The sequence below is a fragment of the Falco naumanni genome, chromosome 8 (assembly GCF_017639655.2).
Source record: "Falco naumanni isolate bFalNau1 chromosome 8, bFalNau1.pat, whole genome shotgun sequence".
NCBI lineage: Eukaryota > Metazoa > Chordata > Aves > Falconiformes > Falconidae > Falco > Falco naumanni.
The window spans coordinates 44,241,837-44,255,979 of record NC_054061.1 but is presented as its reverse complement, the minus strand read 5'-3'; the positions used below and the strand labels follow the sequence as shown (position 1 = coordinate 44,255,979).

The 14,143-nt window shown below is 35.2% G+C and overlaps 1 protein-coding gene across 11 annotated transcripts in view; it reads right to left on the bottom strand.

The window, feature by feature from the left end:
* MYO3B (myosin IIIB) overlaps nt 1-14,143 on the bottom strand; it is a 207,275-nt gene that overhangs the window by 174,799 nt on the left and 18,333 nt on the right. For all 11 annotated transcript variants that reach the window (XR_005829438.1, XR_005829436.1, XR_005829437.1 and 8 more), the window contains 2 exons: nt 4,908-5,091; nt 3,298-3,432 (listed from right to left, as the gene is read on the bottom strand). Coding sequence is in view for 7 of the 11 variants with exons in the window: in XM_040604665.1 (XP_040460599.1) it covers nt 3,298-3,432; nt 4,908-5,091 (319 nt within the window). In the remaining 4 variants the exon portion in view is untranslated. The remainder of the gene's footprint in view (nt 1-3,297; nt 3,433-4,907; nt 5,092-14,143) is intronic.

Sequence of the window (14,143 nt, the reverse complement as noted above, 5' to 3'; positions counted from 1 at the left end):
TTAATAATAAATCACAGCAGCCTGGGTGGGGGGAGGGAAGTGAAAACTGAAGACTATGAATTGTAATTTATAAAAAGTAACTAAAAATCTAAATATTATGAACAGGACTGTATCTTGCTGTTAAAAGAGGATTTATAAGTCCAATTCACATTATTTAAGTATTTTCACAATAACACATGCATTGTCTTTTTGAAAAACTGCTTTTGTGCAAAGAAAAGGCCAGACAGAAAAGATGGATGCACTTGATAACTGGTAGGCAACAAATTACAGCCATTTTAAACTTTCGCTCCATCAATGCTGCTGCTGGCAGGCAATATAAAGTAGACAGAAACCATATCTCTATACTCAGGTTTGATGCCATGTGCTGCCAACAACTAAGATGAAACATTCTGATCCAGAAAAGCAGCTTCTTGCAAGCATTTCCCACTAATGGGCTGCTGTACATCAAAAGAGGAGAAAAAGTAAAATCAGAATCTTTATAAATATGTTTTCACCCACACCATTAGTTTACTGTCTATGCCCTTCTAAGAAACTATTGGCTTCTTTCCTTTCTCCTCTTTCTCTGTCCTTTTCTTACTTTAACATTCATAATTGTTCAACAACAACATAAAGGTGGGAGAACTGATTGCCTTTCTTTCATTGATTTTTTTCCTCTAAACCCGTTTTTGCAGCCAGCACCCTTACCAATGTATCTGCCATACAGAAATCACATGCATTTTAACACAAGATCTTCTTATGTTATCAGTATTAAGTTTAAAATACTACAGCATAAATCAGGAGAATGGTACCAAAACAGAAGTTCTACAATTGCATCTCTCAAATAGCTTTATGGATTGTGTATAGGTTCAATCACATAATGTCCACATTTTCCTTCATTTATTACTAACTTTCCTTTGCATCAAAAAATTTCACTAGCCTAACAGTTTTAGTTCATGGAAAGGACCAGATCACATGATGAACAAGACATCCTTTATGAAAATAAGTTCCTGAAGCAAAATTTCATCACTAAAACCATTGATGAGTTCTGCAGGAATATGACTTCACTTTTTAATTTATTAGTAGTGAATTTTATCTTTCTTTTTTTTTTAATAAATTAGGTGGTAGCATCCAGCTAAATACTAATCATAAAATGTACTTACAGGAGAATTTCATCACTGCAAGGCAGAAAACCCATGTTTTTCTTTCCATGCTTAACTATTTGCTGACAAGCCATTAAGTCTTAAGATTTTTGTTTACTGCTTTTATTGCACTTAATGTTCTATTGAGACAGGTTGTACTAAACTTATCTCTAGCCTGCAAATGAAAATACAGAAAAGTATGCCTTCACTTAAAAAAAAAACAAACCCAGACTTCTTGGCATTGAAAAATGATACAGACTGACAGCTGTTTTGGTAGCATATGTTAAATGAATGACTGACTGAAAAATACATCCCACAAACACTACTGCAGCTGTCAGTGACACTGTTCTTGACAGTCAAAGAGCCGGGACAAAATAAACTTGTAAACTTAAAGTATTACCATTAGGTATAAAGTGATAAAGTGGACTGATGCACATTTAGATGGAAAAGTAGGGAAACTTGCTTTACAGTTGTCTGTGCTACACCTGTCCAAGAATTGCACAATCATAAAAATACTTAAGGTGTCCACTTTTGCTACCCTTCTTCAACCTAGTTATTTCTCAAAATAAGGTCCTGCTTGTAGTGAGTAAGCATGGCAAAACTGTGCCTAAAGGAAAAAAAAATCCACCTTTTTATTACAAATTTTGGAAGTCACACACATCCAACCAATATATTTCATCAAAGACTCAGGGACCAAAGTCTGAGTACTTTATATATTCCTTTTACTGAAAAAGTGTCATTAATTTATAATATAAAAATTAACTGCTACGCATACATAAAGTTGCATTTAAATTCCAAGGCAAGAAATAGTTTGCCTTGTCTGGTAAATTTATCCATATAAGGAAATCACAATTTTTTAAATGTCATATTTCTTTAATACTTTGAGTAATGTGCACTAAAACACACCTGAAATGAACATACTTAATTGATAAGGTCTCTACAAACACCTAACTCTCTCAGATTCTATATTCAATTTTGTTACATAGAATATGTCATGACTTTGTTAAAATTTTGTTATATAGAATATACAGAATATCAATATATATATAATACCACATGTGATGCAATTGTTGGATACACTACACTTGTATTAAAAAAAGAAAACACATGGGAAACCAAGCCCAAACTCAACACAAAGAGAGCAGGCATACAGAAAAAACAATATCAAAATAAAAATATTAAAGCTCCTTTTTAAATAGTTACTGAAATTTAAGATTAAACACATCCAAATGTTTTCAATCAAGCTACATAATTCTGCAACAGATAGAAGTTAGATGTATTATTGGGATTCCAAAACTTAAAGCAGAAATGAAGATTCCTTATTCCGATTCCAGTCACCATTCAAGAACAGAGAGTGGAATATCTAAAATTATCAGTAATTAAAAAGTTATTTAAAAGTAACTAAAGTAATTAAAAATAAAGTAAATATTTTTTAAAAAAAGTAATTAAAACGAACACTAACTTTTACTGGTCTAGATATAACAGAGAAATGTTTGAATGGTCTGTTACTGCTCATCAGTCTATGCAAAGCCCTGTCTTAATTAAGCCTAGAAAACATCTAGAAGAAATGCTCATCTTGCAACAATCTTTGGCAGTCACTTAAGTGGCAACAAGATCACCAAAATACACTTTTCATAGCAAGAGTACTGATTGCCACTGAACAAGAAGAGTTAGTAGCAGGCATTTCTGGTGCTACGTTTCCAACAACTAGCTTCTAGTTTTGAATTACCATAAAACAGACTTTCCCATTACATTTCTCAGTTCACTTTTGCAGCATGTTAACTGCCCTCTATGCTACTACTTCATTGTCTTTTGCATTCCTCTCAAGTGCTTGAGCTCTCTGAAAGTTTAAAGAAATGTCTTATCTAATGTTTCCTCCAACATGAAAAAAATCAAGCTCTTTTTAGCCAAACCATTCTTAGCAAAAGCATTTTTTTGTTTTGGAGGCTGAACATAGCAGATGAATAGAAATAAAATGTGAGGACATTCCCTATTAAACAAACTTTTAAAGTTTGGATGTAATTTTCAACAGTAGGCTACCACACATCATCTACCACCAGCCCTTTGATTAACAGCCCCTATAGGACAATCATGATAGCCTGTGACTCTTCTGCCAATAAAAACCAGAAACCCAACGACATTTGCTAGTTAAGATGTAATGTTATCAAAATGTTTTTACCTCAAGTACTAGCCAGAGCTGTCCTCCCACATACTGATCTGCTTTGTAAAACATCCCATAAAATCTAACAACATTAGGATGATTGGGAAGAAACTGCAAAATGTTATATTCTGCTTCAATTTCTTCATCTACATCCTAAATAAAAAATACAAACATACAGAACATATAAACACAGAAAGTCCACACAAAGCACGAACAAAGTCTCATGGATAAAAAGAACCATTTTTTAATTAGTTTGTACTTTTAAATGGTTTTACTTCAATGCAGCTGAATTCAATCCACACTAAATCATGCAATTTTTTTCTTATTTACATACAGAAATGTGAAGTATATGTAAAGCAAGCAGTTATTCTTCAAGGATTCTTTCAGTGCATAATATACTTAACCAGAAAAGTAAAAATTATACTTAACTTTTATCAGTTGTAAATAAGAAAATTACAAATGTATTATTTTTAACCTGGTTTTAAACATGCATATTTTTAATGTGTAAGCTAAATGTAAAAACATGAACCTTTGACTTGTTCTTTTTTCTGTGGTCATCAGATGCGACCAAACACAGAACAATTTCACAAAACCTCAAAGGTGTCATCAGGCAAAACAAAGACATTCTTATGAGGAAAACATACACACCAGAAACAATTAATAAGACAAAACAAAACCCATGAAATAAGCAAATGTTACTAAATATTTGTTAATGAAAGAATTCTGTGACAATTACAGAATACTGTTTAATATCAGCACAGGTCACAACTTAGCACAGTATATAAGCACTGAATCTTTCCTTGTTTCTGCACAGATTGTCACTATTACAAAATCTAAGCTCTTACTATACATTTTCCTTTTTTTTGCATTTTCCTAAAAAGTATATGATCTTATTTATTACCTTCTTCAGATTTATACAAGAGAACATCAAGACAAATTTCAGTAGTGGTGGATGACAGAAACGTAACTTTTTGAAGTAAATATTTTAGCCCAACTGTCATGATCAAACTCCAGCTTGATCCACTCTGAGCAGCTGCCAATTAAACCTGCTATTGAGAGCTCAAGGGAAGCTAGGCATTTAATACCCATTAAAACTGGAGCTGGCAAAGAACTACCTCTGAGAATTCGGGGTATGCTCGTCTGTTCTTATCTTAACTATTGCCTCACAGTATTATCCACTTAGATAACTATAAAATACGCTAAAGTTCACAGTACTTCTGTGATGGGAAAAGTAATTATTTTAAGAGAGTACACAGAATAAATTAAGAACATTAAGATTAAGGCCATCTTGTATTTTCCCTGCTATAGCAGACCCCTAAGAAGAATGCCTCTGTGCCGCCTTATAATTTGCATGCTCCAAGCACAAATATATAAATTTGTTCCAGAAGAGTTACACAGAACTGAAAAAGAAACTAGGTAAATACTGTCTTCAAATAATATACAAGATTATGAAATTTAAAGTTGCAGCTTTCAGGTGCTGGTACCAAATGCCTTATGTCAATGCATTCTGCAAAATTGTTCCCTTCAGGATGCTTTCAGTTTCTTACATATTTGATTTACATTTCAACTCTGTTTGAGAATTCTTCTAAATTAATAATGAAGTTACAGTTTAGTATTTTTTTACTTACACTGATAGGATCCAGAATCTTTACTGCTGCCAGACTCCCATCTTTCTTATTGGCAACCTTATAGACTTTACCGTAAGTGCCTTTCCCGATAGTCTCTATAATTTCCCAGGTATCGGAGGGATCAGCTAATGATTCTAGCCCAATCATTCTGGAGTTATATTGAAACAGTCCATACAATGGCTTCCTGGAAAACGAAGAAGACACACATACAGTGTGAAGATCTAAGTAACTCTGTACTAAAGAAGGCATCTTATGATAAAGAAATTGTCATAATTTGAGAAGAAGTACAGATAGAATCACAAATGAAAACCAGACAGAAAGATCACTAAATGAAGGAATGAGAATACAACTCTGAGCACCACTTTTCTTTCCTTACTTTGCTGTGTATATTATTTGCTTGAAACATTGCTCCATACACTGCATCATTCTGAAGGCATTTTAACAAGTTCTGACAAAATCTGATCCTTCCATCTACTGCACACTCTTTTAATGGACATTTTATTCATTAAATGAGGCCCTATTTCTCATGCATTTAAAAGCTATGTTTGCTTTTGACATACTTTTGTTTAATGCTCCCTGGAAAACTGCCAGACGGGCATTCAGTAGGTACAACACCTCATCATATCTGATATACCTGCAACAGGTCTATGTATAACTAGTTTAATAAAAGTTAAGACTGGGCTGGTTGGTATCATAAAATACAAATCAACTTGGTAATAGGCAACAGTATACCACTGGGGTGACATTCATCACTGAAGATGTTTCTCAACAATTGCACTTGTCTCTGTTTCTGATTTTCACTGAGTGTTATGATTAGCTACACTGGTTGACTGCGCCTCCACTTTCAGGAGATCTGGCCAGGGGAGTCATTTCCCCAAACACTCCTGCATGACATTTGGATCACTGCAGCCTATGAAAAGGGCTCCTTCCTTGGAATTACATAGATCACAAGTTCTGGTGATGAGGAAAATGACAATACCATTTTAGCATTTCTTCCCAAGTAGTAAGAACCTAGATCTTGCCCCTGAACTGGTATTAGAGAAAGGAAAGATTAAGTTTAAGATGAGATTAACTTAACCTTCTCATATAACTCATTGTTAGGGAAGCTGACTGGTTTATGGTTTCTCTAAGAAATAATACTATTTGCCTGTTTGATGGCTGTCAGTAGGTAGACAACTTCAGCTACCTGTATGCTTAACTAGGATATGTAAAGTCTGAGATCCATGAACAAAATGAAGCAGATAAGTAAGAAAATGATCTTGACAAAAGCAATTGAGGACAACACCATCACTGACTGCAAAAGCTCTTGATTTTTGGAGATGGATCAACTAGCACCTCAAACATATGCTTGAATTTTAAGGTTTGAGCCATTTCTTTCTAGGCATGTCTGATTATCTGCAAACCTGCTTGAAATTATTTTTAAAAACCTGCTGTCTTATTTAGCTTGTCACTTTCCAGCATCAATGGCAACCATCTGGCATGAGAAATTTAGCTAAAAATGTAAGCCTGGCTGGGGAAACTGATAAATAAGGAATTAAGCAACATCTATCTAATTAAAGAAATAATTGTGCTTTCTGCTTATGATAGAGAAAAAAATGACCTGTGTGCAAATCCACATGCAGTGCAGGTCTGTATAGCAATATTCAAAATGGAAGCATGTGTATAAACTCATTTGCACGCTTTGTTCCTTTCCAGAAGAAATTTTTAAATTCCTTTAGATCCTAAGACAAAATGTTTACATGCTGTTAAAAGCAATTTACCATATAGCAGGCACAAAACATGCTGTTAGCAAAGTCAGGTTAGAAGTATCATCTCTTTTTAAATGATAGGCATTCAGAGAAAACCTCTACTATCCCTCCTTGGTTAAAACTGCATTTGCACCAAAGGTGGTGCCAAATAACATATCAAATCGCTTTGGTCCCTTGACCCAAAAAAGGCAAAGAAAAGAAGGAAAAAGAAGGGAAGAAGGAAAAAAAATGACATTTATTTGTTATGGGTCAATAATGTAAGTTATTAGGACAGTTTCTCACTACTCGGATCCAATAAAACACGCTGCAAATAAAGAACAGTATTCTGAACATACGCAGTTAGCACCGCAACAGAGAAGCAGGTCAGGTGAAAGGCTTCTTTGAAATCAGCAAACAGACTGTACTACATGCATTGAAGACAGCAGCCACAGACATGCAGCTCCTGATAAGGCAACCTTATGAGCAAGGTTTGCCTCCAGGGCGGGGGAGTTGGCAAATACAAACAGAAATTGGAACAGTTGCACCTCAGGTTAAAAAACCTCAACATATTGAACAGGTGTGATTTTAATGCTTAGGAGAAATGCTACAGACATTCATGTGCAAAAACCAGAAGAATAGACTGCAAAAAGATTTGATGCAACCTTGTAATAAAAAGGAGAAAAAAATACCCCCAAAATCCCAAGTATTTACTTTACTATCACTATAACAATGACGCTATCACACAGATTGTCCAGAAAATGATCCATGGTATTCTTTGTACCAATGTAATATTTATTACGACGCCTCCCTTCAAGCAGCTGTTGCAGAAAAATAGTTTTTTCCTTAAAACAAAACAATCTAGTGTCACTGCCTGATTTTTTTCCTGATTAAGAAGTAACTCTTAAAATGGTAACTCCAAATTTTCAAAATAGATTAATATTTCTTTATACCAGAAGACAATGTTGACAAAATAAAATCTAACACAAAATTGTTACAGATGGAGTCCTGGTGGAGGACTGAAGAAAAATTTTAGTGAGTGAGCATTTCTATGCATTGTGATAACAAGACAGCCTTTGCAGGTAGCATGTTTATGCATTACATGGAATCAGATTTGCCAAATATGTACCATAAACCTCTTCTAATTAAACTAAAACACCCTCATCTTGAACTCAAGCAATACATATCTAAATGAGGCTTTATATCTGTCATCAGTGAAAGTGCCCATTGCACAAAACAAAGTAACCCTTATGACATTCTCCTATGATAGATGTGAATGTTTTACAGTACAAAAAAGCAGAGCAGTACCTGCTATTATCTTCAATATTGTAAAATCCGGATTATTTTTTTTAAAACACAAAATGTAAACTTCAAAAGGAAAAAACTGAAGTTTTAAACTGAATTTGTGCTTTTCTTTTTCCCTGATTTGCTGAGCTTCAGAAAACAAAATGGCCTTGTTTTAACAAGGGCTGTCATTCACTTTTATTTCTACAGCGGAAAGTTCTGTATGAATGCAACCACTTTTCCAACACCCCCATATTCAGAAGACTTTAACACTAAAATGCTGAAGCTGAAATTTCTTTAGGAAGACATTTCTCCTTTCACTTCCCCCACATCAGGCCTCACACCTCTCCGGGTTTTGAAATTATGTACAGAGAGTGGCTTCTAGCTGTGAAAAACTTAGCAATGCCCTCCCAAGAGGGAGCCTCAACCTATTAGAGACCTACTGATTACAAGTATTTCATTATTTCTGCCACCAGCTGGAGAAAACTTCTCATGGTTAAATCTATTCCATGCAGGCAAGCAAAATAGCCCACACCAGATGCTGAAAAATTACACTTTGGCAATTAACTCTACTGGATGGGGAACATCTTACACAAAGCTATTTGCAACTGCACACACTTATGCTATCTGAGGAATGACTACATGCTATCAACAAGCCCATAGTGCTCTACCAAACCCTGTTTTGGATACTTGGGAAGAGACAGAATGCAAAGCAAAAGTAAGGACAACTTGATGGAGTCTAGTCAAACTGCTCTCAAGCTGAAATAGGGACAAATAGCACGATTATTTTTTTTAAAGCAGAGATAATATACTAAAAATAAATCTTGCAAAAGTTGATCAACCAAGACAAAAAATAGGGTAAGACAAAAAAATTATTAACAAACAGCCATTGGCAGGGTTTCTCTCATTCATCCATGAAAAAATATATTCTCTATCAATAAAGCACATTTCATTGGTTTCCTCATAACATCTGGATTTTTCTATTTTGATAACTTTAACAGTCAAAACAAATTAAGTCAGACCAGGCATGACAGACTAACTTAGATGGCAGTCAGGCAAATGTGCAAATAGCATTTATCTATATTTAAAGAAAATATTTCTCTGTAAGATTAACATTAGAATCTATGATTGCACAGTATTATCCCTTCCTTAACAGTATCCCTAAGAAAAATAATCTACGTGTATTTTTTGATATAAATGATAACATAAAAGAAATACAGGTTATGGACAGTGCACAAATAATTTTTCAGTCTGTGAACTACAGCCTTCCAATTGTATTCCAGGGCTCTAAACAGCCTCAAAATAGCCATCTGGAAAATTACATTGTGTCCTAGAAGTTCTACTGTGATCTTCACCTGTGTTGTGAAAACAAAACAAATAGCCCAAACCCTGTATAGAATAACTACATGCATATTTTTTAATGATACGATTACTTCTGGAATAAAATCAGCAGCTTTTCCTCACAAATTTATTATCACCACTATCTTTCTCAGAAATTATAGGGACAAAAGGGACTCATAAGCAAGAAAAACAGTGCCAGAAATAGCTATATAATTACTGTTTTATTTTCAGTACGGCCTCACTCAACTTCTACTCAACAGCAATCTGCCTGTTGCCTTCCAACACACACCCTTTTCTAGCTCGCAGTAAACTGAGACATCCATAGAGGTTTTGAAATTAGTAAGAGCCTCACTCCACCCTGCTGCTTTCTAACACTCATGGTTTACAGTACTAGACAGTTTTGAATTCTAATATAGCCATTAGGGATTCCAGTCAATACTAGTGAAACAAAACTGAACATACAGTTTCCAAATGAACAATTCATGCACAGGGCTAATTTTTGCAATGTTCTATTTGCCTAACCCCTCTTGTCTCTCTTGTGAAACAGCTGGCTTGTACTCTTCCGGCATCTACACATACTGTGTAAGAGTAAGAATGTCGTATTAAAAATTAAGATATTTCACTATTTGTAGGGAGCTCAATATTGCTTCCATACTAAATGAATAACTCATAGATATAAGAATTCAGCAGGTAAAATTGACATTATCAGCTATGGCTTCACCCGGCCATGACAGCCCCTATTCTGCTGGCTAGTAATGGTCACACCCAGACAGCTACCTAAGAAGCAATTGTTAGAGGAGTTAATGAACCACCACAAGGCACAAGAAAATCAATTGTCAGAACAGCTTCCTCTGCTAGTCTCCTCCTGCTGTTTCTCACTGGCTAGGTTAAAACAAAGAGGATGTCAATATCTTGAAATGAAGCATACAAAAGAATCCATCAACATACTATCCTGTAACTGTTCTCAATTGGTCTCAGAGAGACTGCAGAATGTGATGTGCATAGTTCTTCCCAGGATAAAGGTCAGTGATAGAAGGAGATGAAGGAGAAGGATAAAAGTATGTTCAAAAGCTGTTATTGATGCTATACAACCTACAAACAAAAAGAACCATACTTCAACTGATCACATCTTTTCACTATGCCAGCGTAAGGGAAAAATAGGACAATCCAGAATAGAACTGCTGCTGTTCATAGATGAAAGGTAGATCCTTGAAAACACTCCTGCTAAATTCAGCTCACAGAACAAGTCTCTTGAATATACAAACCATGAAACTGACTTAGTGGGTGTTCATTCAAAATGAAGATGGAGAGGATGTAACTGGGAAAAATGTTCTCCCAACTTAAAACTTCTTTAACTTTTTACAGATTGTGCTTACATACACTCCCTTTCTCTACATGAAGTCCTTTAAATTTGGGAATATCTTTGTTGCTTTCTTTCCTTCTTCTTCGTCTATATGGATGGACTAGATAATTTAAGCTTTTAGACTTGTAATATGAGCCACAGGGCCAGAACAGATTGACAACCAGTGGCAACAGATTGTGTTTGGACACTAGGTCTGAGGAAAGCGTTGTGAATGCTTGCTCCCTTGTCTACACTTCCAGCTCATCACAGCATAAAACACAACTCAATTCCTAGGATCAACCATAATAAACTGACCACAAAACAGCTACTGACATCATGGCACAGAAATCTAGATGTCACCTCATTCTCTAGAAATAAAGAGAAAAAACAACTTGATTTTTGAACACTTTAATCAAACAGTGAAAATCTCACACCACCACTCCTAAACCACAAGCAGCTGTAAGATTGTAACATTAACTCAAATTCTTGGATCAAATGTTTGAGTCTAAACCAGAAAACTCTCCATGAATATCCTGGAGTATGCATGGTAGGAAAGATGTATGTGCCCTGTCCAAACAATCCAGTTGCATGTTTTCATTTAGATTTATTGCATCATAATCTGTTGTATAACATTTTTTTTAAAGTAAACTCTTTTTTTACTTGTATATTTATGAGTAAAGCATTAACCTTTGTTCAATAATGATTGCTCATTTCTATGTTGTTCATATAAATCAAACAGAAGAGTAGTCTGGGTGGGCAGATACATCCTCACAATCAGCCAGTTTTGTAAACAAACAGATCTAGAATGCATGTAGGCAAAGGTAAAGTACAGCTTGGCCTCTGACCAGCTCCCCTACAAATCTAACACTGCTTTTTATGGGGCATGCATTTTCAGTCTTTCCTGAAGGCCTGTGTCAGATCAGGAGGCACTGCTGAAAGAAGTTATTTTACTCCAGAACTATTTAGCACCTCATCCTGTGACTCCCAAGCAAGTGCCACAACACTCTTGATAATATTCCGTCTTCCATGGGGTTCTGGTAGCACTACTGGCATCTTGGGCCCTTCAGAACTGCATCTAAGTTTTTTCCTGCTTCCCAGAACTCATTCTGAAGTTGCTTCTCTCTTACCACTGGCTTTGTGTCATCTGTTGTCTACAACAGTCATACCAGTTTGCTTCACCTCAAGCCATTTTCTAGTTGAATGGGACGGTGTAATATTAAAGAGATCTGCTTAGCATGCACAGAATGGACCCATGAACTTTTAAGTTAAATTAAACACTGCCTCAAATCTACTGCATAATCAAGAACAGAACTCGCAGCCACTGGAGGTTTCTAGAGCAGGAAGGTCTTGAAGATGAGGGAGAACTCAAACCGCTTCATCTTTTTTAATAAAAATGATCACTAGTACTCCAGGAAGTTTCTTGGTGCTTTGATTCTTCTAATTAATCTTCATTGATGTCAATGATGTTATATTAGTAATAAAATTTGTTTCTGTCAGAACCATTAAATTCTACTCATTTTCAGATGATTTCATAGATACAACATGATTTATTCTGGTCTGCCATAGCTGAACTTCTCTTAATTTTACGTGCCCAAAAGCTGAACTGTAGCTAGAGTAAAAAGATTTGTAAAGAGCAATTCACAAAACTAAGCAAGCCACAAAGCAACTTGTTTCATAAGCAGTGAAACTAATTTGATAAGTTTTCACCTTATTAATTTCATACCATCATAATAATTATCATTCATTCTTTCGTCTGATACACCCAAAAGACAACATCTGCTGTAGCTAAGCTGGAATTCTTAGCATGATGGTGGAACAATACAAAATTAGCAAAATGTATTATTAAGGGAAAAATGACACTTCCAAGGTTTCTGGGAGGTACTGTGTATTTTAAAAAACCCTATAATGGAAGCTGGGATGAACAGAAAAAAATTGTATTAAATTATGAAGACCAAATGCTTTGCTGAGCTTCAAGTTATTGCAAAAAATCACATCCTGTGCATGGTAAAGCAAGTGTTTTTGCAAAGTTGTTTTACCCTGTGAGGTAAAGGATATCTTGCTACTAACATAGAAAGCAACAAAGAGTTCTAGTGAAATTTTGAGTACCACTAGAAATAAAGCCCCTGATCATTCATGAGGAACTATAATACATTTCATTTCTTTGACTGCTAGTTGATCAGTTTCATATCTACAACTCTGAGGGTCAAATATTGAATAAAATTATGTATCTAGTCAATTACCATTATATAGTTCATAATTATTACATTATAAATGTAACAATGAAAAACAGAGATACCAAAAAAATACTAAGCGGAAATTATTATCCAAGGCTAGATCCAAATATATGAAACCCAGTCAAGATCAATAACTCAAACAGAATGTTCTGATCAGTGGCATTTCTATTGCAAAATTGCTATTTATATTAGCCATATAAAGAGAATTCCAACTAGCAAAATACATTAAAGTAGTTACAAATGACTAACAGCTAACACATCAATTTCACCTCAGGCTGGGATCTCAGGGCTAAGATGAAGTTTATAATGCCATGAGCCCATTCAGTTATAAACTGCAGGTGGCAAATAAAGTGACTACAAGCTACAGTCCCCATGTGTGAAAAATCAATACCTGAGAAGGTTTTCTCTGCCTCCTTTGGCAGCAATTGAACAGGGCAAACAAAATGTATGTGTTGGTGTTAAAATGGAAGGATGAATGGCTATAATAGAATGATGACCCTTAGACCAAAACCACGTTCTTCAATGCAGTCTAATCAGAAAAGCTTGACATGCTTTGTGTACAGATGAGGAAAAAGAAATCTAAGACAGATGCAGGATAAAACTGGGAAGGAGAAAACTGCAAACTTACATTAGCGACCTATTTTCTGAAACCAGCCTACCTTTTATTGCATTTTTGCCCTGCTAAGGGTATTGAAATTCTTCAGGGCTAAGATAGCTTCCTCACAGGGAGCGCCTGTATTGGCCAGTGCTGCACAGAACTGTGTGTTCTGCGTACTGGTTCCTATGCCCAGTACTAGACAGACAATGCAGTACATGTAAGCTTAAAATGCTGTCATGAAGAGTACAGATAAACTGGTTCAATCCTAGCAGCTTTACTTTGTTAATGGTAAAGACTGTTGTGAAACTAATTGATCCTGAGTGTGATCTATTCACCAAGTCTTTTACGTGCAGGAGCTGAAGAATTAAAGCCATTTAGCCATTCACAGAGAGGCAACAACTACTTAATTTTTTGAAGGGATCTTCCTATTGTTTCACAATATACCTTAATTGTATAATGTAATCAATCATAATTCATCACTATAGTTCTCCAGTATTACTTTTACAGCAGTTTTATTCTAATGAGGATTTCTAATAAGAACAGACTCTCCTTTATCTGTAAGAAAAATAATAATAAACGGTTAACCATGATACGAAGAACTTAGTGCTGACAATGAGTCTTGCTTAAGATTAAGTATTTTCATCAGTGAGCTAGTTGTTATGCATTACCAGCATGTGTGCAGTAGCCTAGCGTGACATCAATTTGCATAATTT